Here is a 16207-nt window from a genome sequence, read left to right on the forward strand (position 1 = left end):
AATTCGAGAATCTTGGCTTTTGAGAAAAGAATTTGCTGTATTGCTGAAGGCAGTTAGCAAGGTGTGTGGTGAATCTTTCGATGTCATAATTAATATGGTTGTGGATAGACATCTAAAGTCATGCAAACTCCTGGCAGGTATCATTTTATCAGATACTAATCATCCCCTTCACTCATATCTTTCTCCTTGTATATCTTCTGGTAGAACGAGACGTAATTACATTAAGATCCATGCACGCAAACAAAAGTATAAGAGTTCCATAATACTCTGTGACGAACAGGTTGTTAGAGTTAACCTAGTCAATAACCTGCATTCTTAACATGTCTCTAGTTTGAGAAGTTGTACAGTTTTTCAGATTTTTTTCAAAACCTTCTTTTGTCTTTGTTTCTGTTTTTTATGTGTAAGAAACTTGTTGAAATACCCTGTGCTGAGAATTCTATGTTGTACCAAAATATAATATTGAATAAAGCCATTAATAATAATGATAATAATAATAATAATTACATGCCCAAAAGGGATACCGTTAGACTTAGATGAAAACTAAGAATTATGTAACAAACTGACATATTATTTGTTATTGCAAAGTGTTTTCACTTCCACTTGGAGATGCGTGTTTTATACTTTGTGTTTGCTAAATTTTTATTACAATCCCCTGTCGAAATGATATAACTTAAGTTGATACGTGTTTATTTTAGTTATTTCATAGAATTGCTGAAACAATGCATAGGTACAATAAATAGTAATAAAAATATTCTGTATTATTTCCTTTGTACTATTTAAACTTGTGTGTTAATTTATTTCGATTAATTGTTTATTCTGAAAAAGTGGCTTACATCAAGTCACGAAACGTCAGAAATACAATTTTTCTACTCATTAGGATATAACAAAAAAATAAATTTATTATGATATATGAGAATGTCCATCTGATAACAATATTTTTATGACAATAATGTGTCAAGAAAGTATAGTGTTAGTTGAATATTAATGACACATAAATACACCTCATTGTAATTCATATCTATAAAAAAAAAGTATTATCTTTCTATATCTACTCGTAAAATTTAAGATTTATTTAGAACATTTGAGTCAATTACAAGTTTTAATATTTATGTAATCAGGTTACGATCAAATGAGCTATAATTAAATAGCTGAATACTAACTTATTCCTTTATACTTTAGGTTATTGTAAATCAAATTACTTTTAATCAACCTATTATACAAAATTCACTTCATATAGATGAAACTTTCGTATAGAGTTCAAGATTGTTATAATTTACGTTAATGGTTGTTATAACTTGTGGCCTGAGTGCCCTGCTAATATATAACGTAATTATACCGCCAATTAGAGAGCGGTGAATTATCGATCGAACCAATGACGCATAAAACCCGTACACAGACCAAACAGACCACATCGTACCATGAAATAGGAAACAACATTTGTACAAGATTTGGACAAATGTGGCTGTGAACGTGGGGAGTAGTGATTAATAGACAGGGCATAATTCAAGAATGGTAAATCGTAAAATAATAGTTCATAAGTCAAAATAAAACTCATAATAAGAGGGATATGAATATGAACAGTTTAGTTATTTAACAATTATACGGTAAAAATATACTCATAGTCTTGGTCCATAAATGGATCCCAAAGTTACCATTCATTATGCTTATCGGGACACAACAGGTTCATATAAATTTACTTAAATTTAATGGAAATAAATCCAAAAAGTCACATAGGGTTATGAGATATTTTGTTTTGTACAAGTAATCATTATCATATGGAATTCCCAATCTCATAAAACAGGTTGGACGGAGATCATAATGTAATGAACGAGAACACAAACGGGGACAATCAAATGTACAGAATCCCTTAATTAAATCTGAGAACCATATAGTCATTCATTTGCAAAATATATCAGACTTTGTTATTACTTCATTTCCATACCAATTGCTCTCCGTTTCCGTTTTCTTCTATTTTATCTTCTCGACCTTCTGCTGTCAGGCATCCCACTTTCGATTGGCGTTATTAGAGGTTCCAATCGATTATTTGATTCGACAAGAAAAGCAACACGGTATCTGCCAAAATTTATTGATTATCGATAACTATTTTTTCGAAATACAATAAAGCAGAAATTGATAGCGGTATTCTATATTCACTGTTTTAATCACCAATATTTTTTAACTGAACTAGCTGTATAACTGAGCAAGATTTCCAGTAGGATTAGTAGACAGTCACCTTTGGAAAATGTTTTCAACCAAGCTACAAATAAGGTGTTATACCCTAACGAAGACTAAATGAATGGTAACTGCCAGGAATTATTTATGGAATATTATGACATATATATTCTTATAGGATAATTATTAAGTAACTAGATTACAGATATTTATATCCCTTTTATCATTAGTTTTAGTTTGACCATATTAACTACCATTATACTACTAAACATGCTCAGTTTATTCACAATCCATTAGTTACAGTCTCCCACAACTCACAGCAACCTTAGACTTCACGTTGTATAATTGTCATTTTCTATGTTATGGTTTGATGAGGTCTCGTCTGCTCGCATATAAACTGAAATATAGCATTCATACAATGGAGGCTGATTATTGAGTTCTGGGCTCAATGGGAAGAGCAGGGAGAGAAGCTACCGAATCGAGAACTCGTAAGAGCTCACCGTTGATTCAAGTTTATCGGTGCTGCGCGAAGTCCAATTGGTGATTTTGTCACTCCACTACGAATAGCATTGGAAACAGTTTTTTAACTGTAACAATTGAAATTATTCTTTGATATTGGTAGTATTTTTTCCTAATACTATAAAAAGATGGAGTTGGTCGGGAATCTTAATAAAGGCATTTTACAAATGTAATAGTCCAAACACAACAATTCCTATATTTTCATTAGACAATCATGTGTGGGTTTTACAGCATAGTATGAGATGTGATAGGTAACCGGCACATTCAAATACTATTGATTTGTACAAATAAATCACAATTAAGTGTGTCACTACTCGACATATGATTTTGTTCAAATTCTCACGATTTAAGTCACATTATTGATTACCCATTCACAAATGCACAACACGGAATATAATCAATAAGCAGGTCACACCACTATGAGCCGGCAATATGCACTAAAATTCCAAAAAATCAACAACAATTTTTAAGCCATGGCTTCGCATTTATGTAAATAAAAAGTATTAACATTAAGCTAAATCCATTCATTGTTAATAAGTACTGAAGTAGATTTGTACCCCGTGAATTAACTTAGCGCTAGCATTTCTATCTATAACTACGTGCAAAGTAAATGAGACGGCCAAAGAAGTTCACTAAGTTAGAATTCAACAAAGAAGCGAATTTAGTTCATTGATGAATGCAACAAAATGCCATGGTACGGTCGAAGGTGGGGAGAGTTCACTCTCCATCCCAAAATTCTCTCACATGGCTACACATACATAGCCACCATCAAGAAAGTTCTACTCACTGACTTCTCTTGGTGTGTTGTTTACGAAATTGAGAGCACGAGAAGCGAATGTTCAGCGCTTTAACCGGGTCGGTGGACACGGAGAGTCCAACTCGAAGAGTTGAAAAACCCTGATTCCAAATCAATGGTGCACATAGGCTCCAGTATCCCGAAGGACCAAATGGCGTATGAACCAATCGTTGGTCACCTGCTACAATGAGACTACATCTCGTAACGTTTCTCCACCGCCATGTGGATAGACCTCTAGGTCAAATGCTCGGGGAGTGGTTGCCTCTGAAAACCACCTGCTTCGGTTTGGGAGCCCGAGGAATATTCTAGCCCTTAAACGAATAAAATGACGAAGTGTGGCGCATATGTATTTGGTCATCCTTGTACCAATATTTATGTGTTTAGATAATAATAAATAAATTATTGATGAGTACTGTTCACTAGGAATTCCAGGAGTCCATAAACATCATAACAGATAGTATGACTTGAGATGTTATTGAGTCGATTAACTTTAATTTACATCTAAAAAGATTACAGATCGCGTGGAGATATTACACAATACTAGATTGTATGATATTTATTCCAATAATTCATAAGAGAGCTTAAAACTATCATATCAATAATTGTTGTATTAAACGTCGAAAAATCCTGATTCAGAAGCTTAGTTCGAAAATCGAAAAAGCCCATTGTAACATTAAAATAAAGTTAGGAGAATTTTTCTATGTCATTTAATGAGACTATGCAAACGTGTTTATGGTTTCTTTAACACAGATAAGTCTATAATAAAATAGATATGTATTCCGTCATCTACATCTGTTTAATATTTAAGAGCTGTCTCTAAAGTGAGAGTGGTGATTTTTCCAGCAGAACTTATGAAACAACTTTAGTGAAAGAATCTAAGGTATATGAAACAAATGTAGTTAATAAATATTTAACATCAGATATTTGTGGCATATCTCGTTAATTGGTGGAAGTATAGTTGGATCGCACGACTCCTACCAATTATCTTGAATCTTAAGATGTTATCTCCCTGTGAACATCTGTAAATCAATGTAATAGAAGTGAAAACATATTTAAAAACGAATCTTAAACACTAAGGGTAGACACTAGACAGCTGGAATGGGACAACTTGTTCCGTATGAATAATAAACACAACAACAAACTAATTAATTTTAAAATTAAACTGAAAATATTTCAACAACTGACTGGTACAGGTATTTCAAACACGTAGGAAGTTAGGTGTGACTGAGCAATGTAAGTAGCAAAGTTTATTTTTGTGGCATTAAAGATACTAGACTCAAATGTCAGGATTGTGAATCCCTCTGAGAAATGCCAAAAACCAAGGAATATAAGTAGAACAGGAGTTATTGTTTGTGGCTCTGAAATGCATTCCAGTAACGAAGTATATATAGTACTAAGATTTAGGACATTATTACGACGCTAGAAAGAAAATGAAGTGAATTTCGAACTTTAACCAGTCAATCACGTGCAACGTAGAATCTGGAACACACGCATCCGTATAAAGACTTCGGGACTCAAGTTTCAATGAAAAAAGGAGAGTGGATGGACCTAGAGCATTGACAACAATTCTGAGCCACGTTTCTAAAGTCTGTCGACAAGTTTCAAACCTAAGCACCACTAGTTGAAATTTACTTCACCGTAAATTTAACGATTTGTACTAAATATCTTAGAAAAATTTATTGAAAAAAAGTTAGCAATGTAAAAGTTTGTGCCAATATATCTATGGTACTTTAATTTAAGTAAATTAATTAAATAATTCACCTCAGATAAAAAGTCTATTGAAATAACAAATAGTGTCTAACACTCTATTTGTTTACGTGAACAATATGCACATAAGTGAACAACAATATCGCTTTTGTCAAATAAGATCGATAGCACTGTTTTGCATTAGTAATTTAACATAATTAAATAAGTGGCACACAAAATACTGATTTTAATATTGATATATTACATTTTATAAAGAGAAAAATATTAAAGCCTTTACGTTATTGCAATTTATCAGTGTAACCTCGTAACCGGGTACAGATTTATGAAACTCACGTTGAACTATAATTTTTATATGAAAATATACAATATTACCCAAAATAAAGTAAGTAAGGGGTTCAGACACTGCATAGAAGTGAATATGAAATTTTCAAACCTATAAGATTATTTCTCACTACTTTTTCCCCTTACAACTGAATTATTTTGCTCATAAGTGGTGTAGACTTATGTCAATTATAAGTTTTACTGAGTAGCACAAATACAAATAAAATGGGTTATTCATTGTGTACAAGAAACAAGGCTGTGACACGAAATTTTATATACACAATAAGCTGTTCTCTAAAAAACAAATTCAACATTTACATTGACGATATACCGTTGGTTCAAAGCGCTCGTGCTTCTTCTTTACGCCAACGGGACACTAAATTGCTTAGGATGAACAATGAATGATTTATTTGCATTTATAATTAACTCGGTTTATACTAGATAGTCAGCACGCACTATTCTACAAAGCTTCGACACAAATCAAGAACATGCGGTTCGTCTAACTAGTACATGTATTGGTCATCAGTTAACAATCGGTTCAGTACAAGGGGTAGAGGAATATATGTGGCACATCTAATATTTGTTAGACTATCTACCAGTCTGTCCAAGAGAACAATCAATCACTATTTTCTCTAGCCGACACAACAAATAAGTGCGTTGATACTGACACCCATGATATATATATATATATATAGTTAGGATACCATTTATTTATTTATTTGAACATAAATATTGGTACAAGAGGGGCATCAGATATATATGCGCCACACAAGGATACCATTAATATACGCGAGTGTTTAACAACCGCTGACATAGCTAATACTTCTACTATCTTGAGGAGACTACATATCATTATATGTTTAATAATAGCGGAGTCAGTTGATACATCAAATCCTGGGGTCGCTCACTTAAAAAGGCACTGAAGAATGAATGCTAGTTACACATTGCTCCAACACATACTACGTAGTTGGATTTAGAAGTGCTCAATATTTGATATTTTAACTTAGTCACAAACCCACTGCTCATCGTTGCAAATGTAAGAATAGTACATTCTGAATGGTGACCTAATGTTGTCCTTATCCTGTAGGGCTTTTCATCTTTTAATTTTTGATTGAACAAACTGACTTATCTCCGTAAGCATGTCTTTTTCCAGACACACACCATACAACAGTTGATGTGACGACAATAAGCCAACAGAAGTTATTGGGACATTAGTGCCAGAATGAATTTATATAATGTCATTACTGACTATTAAACACTACTTGGAAACAAATAATCAGCCAACCAAACGATAGGGAAAGAAAGTCGCTGAAGATGCATTGATTTATTTAACAAATAGCATTAACAGTAGAATTTTTTAAAATTAACAGCAAGATCACCGTTCTGTAGAGATAAAAGAAAGGGGAGAAAATAAAGGAACAAGGCCACATTTGTCAAAGTACTCACATTGCTGTTGAACACATAATTGAGTCTGTGAGTTGTATTAGCAATAGTATCAATAAAAATTAATGATGATAAGAATAATATGGAGATAATAGTAAGGTTTGTAAGGAATCCGACTAAAAATTTTGCTGATTTTTCCATAACAAGTTAAATCAATAATTAAAGGACGGATTGGCAAAAGGACTCAGTTTTCACAGTAGACAACAACGTTTGTTTTTACGGTCTGTTGGAGGTCGCAGAGCAGCAAGGATAGCTTCGTCGAACACATCTTTCAAACCCTTCTGTACAAAGAAAGAATATATTTGATGTGTTGTAACAAATAGGAAAATGAAAAAAATCAATAACACGTATGTAAATTAAGGGCAAATAAATTTATTTTTAGTTGATAGTATGGCTGTTTGAGTAGAACTTGTTTTAATGACGAGGAAATTTAGTCAGAAATTAATGCTGTAAGTCTATATTGATGAATAGCCCATCAGGAACCCGAAGATTTTAATTTGGATCAAGTCGCTGACTGTTCAGCTAACAATGATGATGAAAAAAGTGAAATACGTATCGTATAGAGACGGTGTTGTGCGTGCTACTTATATTGATATAAGTAGTATATTATGAGAGTCAGGAATGCAATGTCTGGCAGCAGAAGATGAGGGAAGATCAAGAAGGCAAGAGCGGGAATGGAATGCAATTTGTATGAAAATGTAAGAACAATGAAGTCTGAGGCATTTTGAGACAATTGGTGGACATTTTGCAAATTAACGATTTAATATATAGTTCTCAGATTTTATTGAGATGCTCTGTAATTTTGTGTCAAATACATTCGGTTGTCCCCACCCATGTTCTGTTCAATACAACGGTAGTAATTATGCAGAGGTCAGTAACGGTAAGTAATTACGTTGACGAGAACAACAGCTCTTCACTACAGACCGAACTATTGGAACCTACAGTAAAAATGTTAGCAAGATATAGATTGGATTAATGCATGTTCCATCCAGGGTGATGTTGGGACATTTTTAGTCAGTCATCACCGGAAGATCCTAGAATATTCTTGAGTATCAATGAAAAGGCTGCCGAGTTTTCACAATGTGATTGTTACTCCCATGCAACTTGATTTAAAAGCAAAGAAAATTTTCTTCATTGAATTCTCCTTACTTTCATTCGATGACGTGATTTGTTCGGAACATAATTTAGTTCCTGCTCAACCGTGTTCTGATTTTCAGGACTAGTCGAGTGAAATTAAGAACACTAAGTAATAAGTGTAACTGAGTCATACAAACGGACCTTTACAAAGAAGTACAATCAAGCAACAGATTTTAATCCAACTACTCACCACTCTACTGCTCTACGATGTTTGAGATATTATATCACCTTAGTACCGAGGAAAGAACGTAAAATAGCAACGTAATAACAAAATGAAGCCAAGATATTCCTCTGCGCCTAACCCCAGCAAACTAGAGGAAAAAGGCCACGATCAGTAGGGTGAATATTTCAATCCCACTAGAGGCCCGGAAAAACGAATAACAAGCACTCAACTCACGCGTAATATGTACAATACAAAAATCTCCTTGAGAAGTATCACGAAATAGAGAACTAAAAGAGGCAAATCAATGGCGTTTAGGATCCTTCAGGTTGGAAACAAACTGAAGCTACTAATGAATGCTTATGGAACGAAATCGAGAAATTTAAATCTTCACAATTAGGTTACAAAAATAGAAATTTTATCAAGTTATTTCTAGGGATCTGACATACCAAACATGCTACATATAATACACCGTTGACTTTCAGTCAGTGTTAACCATCAATATGCACAACTGATACGATGTTATCTAAGAATGAACCTATCATTGGTTATCGTCAATACTTCAGAAATGATAACATGAATCCCAACCGTAGCTGCTACCTTGATATGGTAGTCGGGCTTGCCTGTCGTGATGATTCAACTGAGCTATATTGGCTGGAAAACTTGTTACTTAAGGTCCTACTATGCCAAAGAGGTTGGTTGAAGTTCCCTAAAACCAAACGCAGCAACTCGAGGTAAGGGGTAAAGTTGCATTGTTAGCTGTAGAAGGAAATATTGTGGTGAAGGAGAAGGCTTCAGCATGCTACAGTGCTGGATTCGCGGTCAGGTTATTAGCAACTGCCTATAAAAGAGAGCGATCGAAACAAGACAGCATTTGCTGTACGTGATAAACAGTATCAATATAAACAAATGCCATTCGAGTTGGTGAGTGCACCGTTTACGTTCAGAAAATTAATGACGCTGTTGCTCAGGGATCTAGATAACGTCAAGGTGTATGGCGACGATGTAGTTGTGTACAGCCATACAGAAACAGATCACGTCAAGCATGTGGAAGCGGTCGTAAAGCGAACTGAAGGATTTGGTTTTCGAATTATTAAGGACAGGTCACAGATAGCGAAAAGAAGCGTCACGTTGTTGGGACATGAAGTGGAAAATGGAGAAATAAGACCACTGCGTGAGAAAATTCTAACCATAAAGAACATTGCAGTACCTAATTCGAAAAGGAAATTGAGACAGTTCCTGGGAAAGGCGGCGTTCTACAATTGGTACGTTAAGAGCTCCAGCGAAATAGCAGAGACCTTATATAAGTTGTTGGGCAACACTAAGTTTACGAGGACTGAGACCGCCCAACAGAATCAAAAACATTCTAGACGACCACCAGATGACGCTCAAACTGCTTGAACCCAAGAAACCATTTACAGTGACCGAAGTATTAATCCAGCATATTGTAGCGTGTCATGATACTACCCCACCAAGGTCCCTGTTTTGAAAGTGACGAGTTTAAACCCATATAAAGCAGTCTGGCATCAGAAGGATACGAACTACACCGTATCACCCTCAGACGAACGAGTTTATGAAAAGAAGCGACCGAACGTTAAGGAAATAGTCAGCCTCTAGAGGAGGAAATTGGAAGAATGAGTTACCAGTTATTTTGCTGGGGCACCGAGCCTCCATACAAAGAACAACCAAGAAGCCACCTTTTCTGCTTATGTATTGTAGATAGCCACGACATCTAATGCACAATAAGACCTGGTCACAACAGCAGAAGAGAACGACAACAAGGTTAAGAAAAGGGAGGCAATCATGAACGTGGAAAAGAAAGAAATATCAGACACAAATAAGGCGGAACAGATTTTTGCAGTGGGGAACCTGTTAAAGTGTAGAAAACGGGAAGGTACCATAGCGGCGGGAAGAGGATCAGGGAAGCTGATCCCAAAGTGGGAAGGATCCTACAGTGTCACGATCCGGAGAGAAGACAAGTAGAAGCGCGTAAATGTCAGTCAAATGTAGAGACGGTTTCAAGAGCATCATGAGCGCGAGTCACGAAAAAAATCAAAGAAGACGGCGGTACGAGTATCCTCTACTTTTATTGGCCACGTTTCGCGGCCGTACAGTAAAACAGAACGAATTACAGAGAAGTGCACTCGTCATTTTAGTAATAGACGGATATCTCGCCTTCGCCATAGGTGACGTAAGCTGGCAAAAGCCAAACGAGCTTTCTGAATCCATGCAGAGATTTTGTCAGACACAAACCCATTGAAGCTGATCAGATTTCTAAGATAAGTGGAGTTGTTGACGCAGGTCAGTCTTGAAGAAACAATTTGCATTTTGAGGGGGAGAAACGCATCTCAAAACTCCTGGCATTGTTTCTCAACGCTACCAAAAGACTGCATTTTACCAGCGTCTTCACCAAACAGGATTATGTCATCTGTATATTCTAAGTTAATAGGTGGACCTCCTGGAAGAAGATCGATTCCTGAGAATTCAAATGATGAGAAAGTTATTGCCAGCAGTAGGTCTATGATGATATTGGACAGCCTTGTCGGACACCACTTGACGTTGCAAAATCAAGTGACAGTTCACCATAGGCTCTGATTCGACTGGTAGTGTTCGAGTAAAGAGCCTTTACAAGGTTTAAGTACTTCTCAGGTACAACTTTCAGTGATAGACACTGACACAGGACCTCTCGATATTCAGAGTCAAATGCTGCTTTTAAGTCAAGAAAGACCACTATTGTCGGACGCCGATAAGTATGCCTGTGTTCTAGAACCTGACGAATGGTGAATATGTGGTCGATGCAGCCACAACCAGGTATGAAGCCAGCCTGATTTTCTAGCATTTGAAGTTCACGGGTCTTTGTTAGGCGTCTGATAATAATTAAGACTAGTATTATAGATGCTAAATTAGTTAAACTAATTCTTCTATGGTTATCACTGGATGATTTTGACCCTTTCTTATAAATTAGGACGATCAGTGATTGCGACCAACCAGATGGGATTACGTCTAGTTCTCATATTTTAGCTAAAACACTAGTTAACCTTACCGTTAAAACTCGACCACCATCCTTTAAGACCTCTGGAGCCAATCCATCCGGAACAACTGCTCTTCTTCGTTTCAGATTAGCTACAGTTTTTTGACCTTCAATTACAGTCGGGGGGAAGCTATTTCAATGTTCCATTCAGGCTGTTTGAAAATGGTGGGTAACTGTAGATTAGCTGAAGGCTGGCTGAACAGCTCCTTAAAGTGTTCCGCCCGTCGTTCTAAACGTCTGGGCTGAGAGCAGATAAGTGTCGTCTTTTTCCAAAACTGATTGACAACTGACTTCTTGATTCCGGTTTGTTTTATTAGCCTAAAAAGCTGTCTAGTGTTACAAATTTTACACATAAAAACTAAACTTTACATGTTAAGTGTGATAACCAACAAAAGGAGTTGTAAACAGACTAATGTTGTTAAGATAGTCGCTGAAGTTAGTTATTTCACGAACAATAAGACTACTTAAATCTAAGAACAGTTCAACAAAGTCACATCTAGGCTAGAACTAGACTACAAGTAAACAGAAATCAACCAGCGGAATTATTTTTTCAAGCATCTCATCGTTTTAGCTTTCAAATTTGATGGTTAACTACCAAACAATCAACACAAAACTGTTTACGAAACGCATGATATTCATCACAAATAAAAAAACAACTCTAATGCATGGATAAACTAGAAAAACAAAAGCTGACCTGGGTAAGAGCTGAACACTCCTGATACTTGACGGCTTTTAAACGTTCGGCGAGTTTTTTACCCTGATCACTACTGACCATTTTCGCTTTGTCGTTATGCAAGCGGGTTATTGTAGCGCCTTCATCGCGAAGATCAATTTGTGTTCCAACAAGAAGGAATGGAACCTTGGGCGAGTGATGTCTTATTTCCGGGACCCACTGGGAATAAAAAACAGAGCGCTTATATAGACTAAGACAAGATAGCTTGCATGAAGATAGAACACTATAAGCAAAGTACCTGATGCAAACGATTCTGATGACCTAATGGATGACATCCCGCTCCTTGTATGGTAAAAGGAAAATGAAACCTACAAATACGACGTGCAAGCCACTTTACATCACAGCAGTGTACTAATAGTTTTATATCACCATTTAGTGGTGGCCAAGATGAAAGTGACGCGGAAAAAACACTGGACAAACAGCATTACAAAAGTTTAATACAGCCTTCCTTTGAGATACTGAAAAACTCGGCGAATTAAAGATCACACTCAAAAACAGGTTTCAAGCCCACAGGCCGAATACACAAAAGCAAACAAGCGAGTGACGAGGAGAATTACATATATTAATAAGAAACATGTGGAAGACCTAACAATGACAAAACTACAAGAGTAGGGAATATAAGGCAATTATATGATATAACGAACAACCTAGGCGGGAAATATAGTAGACCAGAGCAACCAGTCAAGAACGAAGAAGGCGAACAATCCCCGAGATTCAAGAGCACCAGATGAAGCAGTAAAGACTGACAGAGGTAACGGCCAAGATGCTCTACATTCTCTACAGAAGAATTTGAGAGAAAGAACAAGCACTGACACGGAAAAAACGATAACTCACTAAGATATTAAAGAAAGGAAATCTCAGAAAGTTTGAGAACGACACCGCACTATTCTGAGTACCTGGCAAAGTTCTCAACAGTGGTGCAGAGCCCAACTTCGGAATCAACAAGCTGGATTCCGTAAAATAGCAACACTAAGGATCATTGTTAAACAATCAACTAAATGGGACTCATTACTACGGAAAAAAGTTGCTTGACTATGAGAAAGCATGCGACATAGTGCATAATAGAACCTTATAAAACCTTCGACACTTCTGTACCTGAGATTGTCACTGCCATACACAATCCCTGCAACGGCCCACAGTGAGGATCTGATGCAGATATGAAGGGACAGACTGGCAAAGCAAGGACAGCATTCCTACAGTCGAAGGACATCTGGAACTCGAAGTAACTATCAGCCAACATCATACCCAGAATTTTTAACACAAAAGTCAAAGTGTTCCTATTGTACAGAGCTTAAACTTGAAGAACTGCTACAACCATAATCAAAAATCTAAAGGTAAAAAAACGGCTGTCTACGCACGATACTCCAGATCTGTTGGTCAAGCACTACCAATAATAACCTACTGTTAGAGAGTAAGTCAACTTCCAGATAAAGAGAGAATCAAAGAATGAATAAAGATGAATAAAACACATTGGGGAAATCATTAAACTGCATCACAAAGCAAGCCCCAACATGGAATCCTAAAGGGAAAAGGAAGAGAGGGAAATCAGACAACACATTGCGATGAGAATTAGAGACAGATATAAAAAAATGAGTAGCACTTGACAAGAACTAAAAACGAATCCAGGACAGAGAATCCTGGTCGGTGGCCCCTGCACCTCGAGGACTGAAAGACGTAAGTAGATGTACTTACTAAAAGAATCAACAATCGGATCCTATTTTATTTATTTGAACACATAAATATTGGTACAAGAGGGCACCAAATATATATGCGCCACAAACGGATTCTACGAAGAACAGATCAGTGGGTGCTTGACAAATAGCCAGATAGTTCAAACATATTCAACATGTGGTGTCCGTATGGAATCGTAAGTATTCGTATTACCAATGTGAAATTTATCTTAATGCATTATTTGCATAAAATTACTGACTTGGTTGCCATTCTAATGTACAGCAATCCACTGCTTACATCAACACTCAGATGAATGGTATTTTAGTACTGATATAACAGAAAGTCATCATATTAACTTCTTTGAAGCACTACTTGTACATGAATGAACCATTAAGTGTGCGAAATTGATGACAGTCGTAGTGAGAGATAAATTTTGAGGTTCATTATTGGGACTCAAAACAACTGTCAACCAGTATCAAAGTCAGGATCTTCCATACGAACGTCAAGACACTTGATACTTGGAGGACTACTACAACCATCATCAAGGTAGAAGTATTTATAAATAGTTTTCTTCGCAAGATACTCAACATCGATTGGCCGGATACCATCCGTAACAGCCTATTGGAGGGGAGAACAAACCAGCTTCCAGTTGAAGAGGAAACTAGGAAAAGACGATGGAAATGGATAGGACATACATTACGGAAATCACCAAACTGCATCACGGGACAAGTGCTAACTTGGAATCCTGAAGGGAAGTGGAAAAGAGGAAGGCTAAAAACACATTACGTCGGGAAATAGAAGCAGGTATGGAAAGGATGAATAACAACTGGAAAGGATTGCCCGGGACAGTGTTGGGTGGAGAATGCTGGTGAGCAGCCTATGCTCCTTCACGAGGAGTAACAGGCGTAAGTCATTAACGGACTTAGCTGTAAAAGCCCAATCAACACTTTAGTCTCACCAGTACTCATACAATTGTAGCCCAAAGGCGAATACAAGCACTTGCAGTCAGTTTTTCTCTCCAATTATTCAGTAAGCGCTTTAAATCAATGTATGTATAGCTTTCTTTTAGGACGTTGAACCAATAACTTAAGTAATAGCCTTAAAAAATGAGAAAAAAACTGGACTGATATCGTTACTACGGTCAGTCGAATGTTAGGTAAACACATAAAAGTCTTATAAGGGAGAATGATAGTCGAATAAAGACAAGTAGACCATGGTAAACCGAGACAATCGCTATTTATGTTTGAGCAGGAAACAACCTTACGTTTGACTTGTTCCGCATCAGAAAAGAAGTATATGAGCAAGCTTCGGATTTTATGATCATTGAGAGTCTGGAAGCTACGGATATAATACAGCTCTACATAACAGTTAACGCACTCATATCCGAATACTAAGTTGCAGACTTAAATTCCGTTCCAACACCTTTTGGAACAAAAGATGGTGTCAAAATAAAGACTCTCAGGCTACATAATCAGGAATATTGAGAAGCATCAAAGAATCATGAAACTCCTGGCTGCGGCTTTATAGAACAAAAATGGTTTATCATTAAAACTTTGCTGATCGACTGAATGGTAATGTCGGAGTAGAATACGAAGAGTGAAGTAGTGAGACAACAAAGGTGACTAAAACATATAGTTCAGAAGGATTGTGCGCATACGACCGAACGGAAGAACTACTAACAAGCGAACTTCCTGAAAAGTGTGTGGGTGGATTTTTCTTGAAATCCCTGACATTAATTTGTGTAATTACGGTTTAACTATAATTTATGGACGAATCAACCAGATCTAAGATAGCGGGTCTTGAGATTCGATGTGAAATTCACTCATCCATGGGAGCACATATCATTTTGGCGTTATAGCTGATATCAGGTTGCGACGAAAACCCTAATTATATTTCCTCACCCTAATGTCCAACAGTAAATCCTAATTAAATCACAGGATACTTCCGCGTATCAATGACTGATAATTAGAGCGAATCAGAATGTAAGGACAACAAGCAAGCAGTGATATTAAAATTAAAAATAAAACTGTGGTTTTACCTTTTCCTCGACGTTCACGAAAGAGGTGGAGTTGACCACAGAAAAGCAAATAAGGTAAACATCCGTTTGAGGATAACTAAGGGGCCTCAAACGGTCATAATCTTCTTGACCAGCTGTGTCAAAAAGTCCCAAAGTGTACGGTTCCCCTCCAACCATAACAGTTACAGCATAGTTATCGAAGACCTGTAGGTATTATAGCAATATAACCAGTGATCTTACAGTCGGAACATAATCCATCGGAAATTTGTTTGTGGTGTACGATATAAGTAAACACGTTTTCCCAACGGCCCCATCGCCAACTACAACACATTTAATAGTTCGCAAGTTATCAGTCATTGGAAAACAGAATGCAGATTGAAGACGTACAAACAAAGTTTAAATTCCGCCATCAAAACACCTTGAAACAAACTAACAAAGAAATAATAGAAATAAGAATATAGTATTAGTCGAGAAAATTTCGGATAAGTGCGTATTTATTA

The 16207-nt window shown here is 36.5% G+C and overlaps 1 protein-coding gene across 2 annotated transcripts; it reads right to left on the reverse strand.

Annotated features, from left to right (window-relative positions):
- Positions 1-5400: 5400 nt before the first annotated feature.
- On the reverse strand, positions 5401-16118 carry CDC42_1 (Rho GTPase). 2 transcript variants are annotated; one of them, XM_051214984.1, is made up of 4 exons: positions 15948-16118; positions 15729-15911; positions 11981-12178; positions 5401-7239 (listed from the first exon to the last, which is right to left on the reverse strand). In XM_051214984.1, exons 1-4 carry the CDS (start codon positions 16062-16064, stop codon positions 7150-7152), a joined length of 588 nt encoding a protein of 195 aa, XP_051068169.1. In that variant the 5' UTR covers positions 16065-16118; the 3' UTR covers positions 5401-7149. The 2 variants fall into 2 exon arrangements, with proteins under 2 accessions (XP_051068169.1, XP_051068170.1); XM_051214985.1 differs by lacking the exon at positions 11981-12178 and having other exon boundaries at positions 6825-7239.
- Between the last annotated feature and the right edge of the window lie 89 nt (positions 16119-16207).

Source organism: Schistosoma haematobium, chromosome 2 (assembly GCF_000699445.3).
Source record: "Schistosoma haematobium chromosome 2, whole genome shotgun sequence".
In the NCBI taxonomy this organism is placed as follows: domain Eukaryota; kingdom Metazoa; phylum Platyhelminthes; class Trematoda; order Strigeidida; family Schistosomatidae; genus Schistosoma; species Schistosoma haematobium.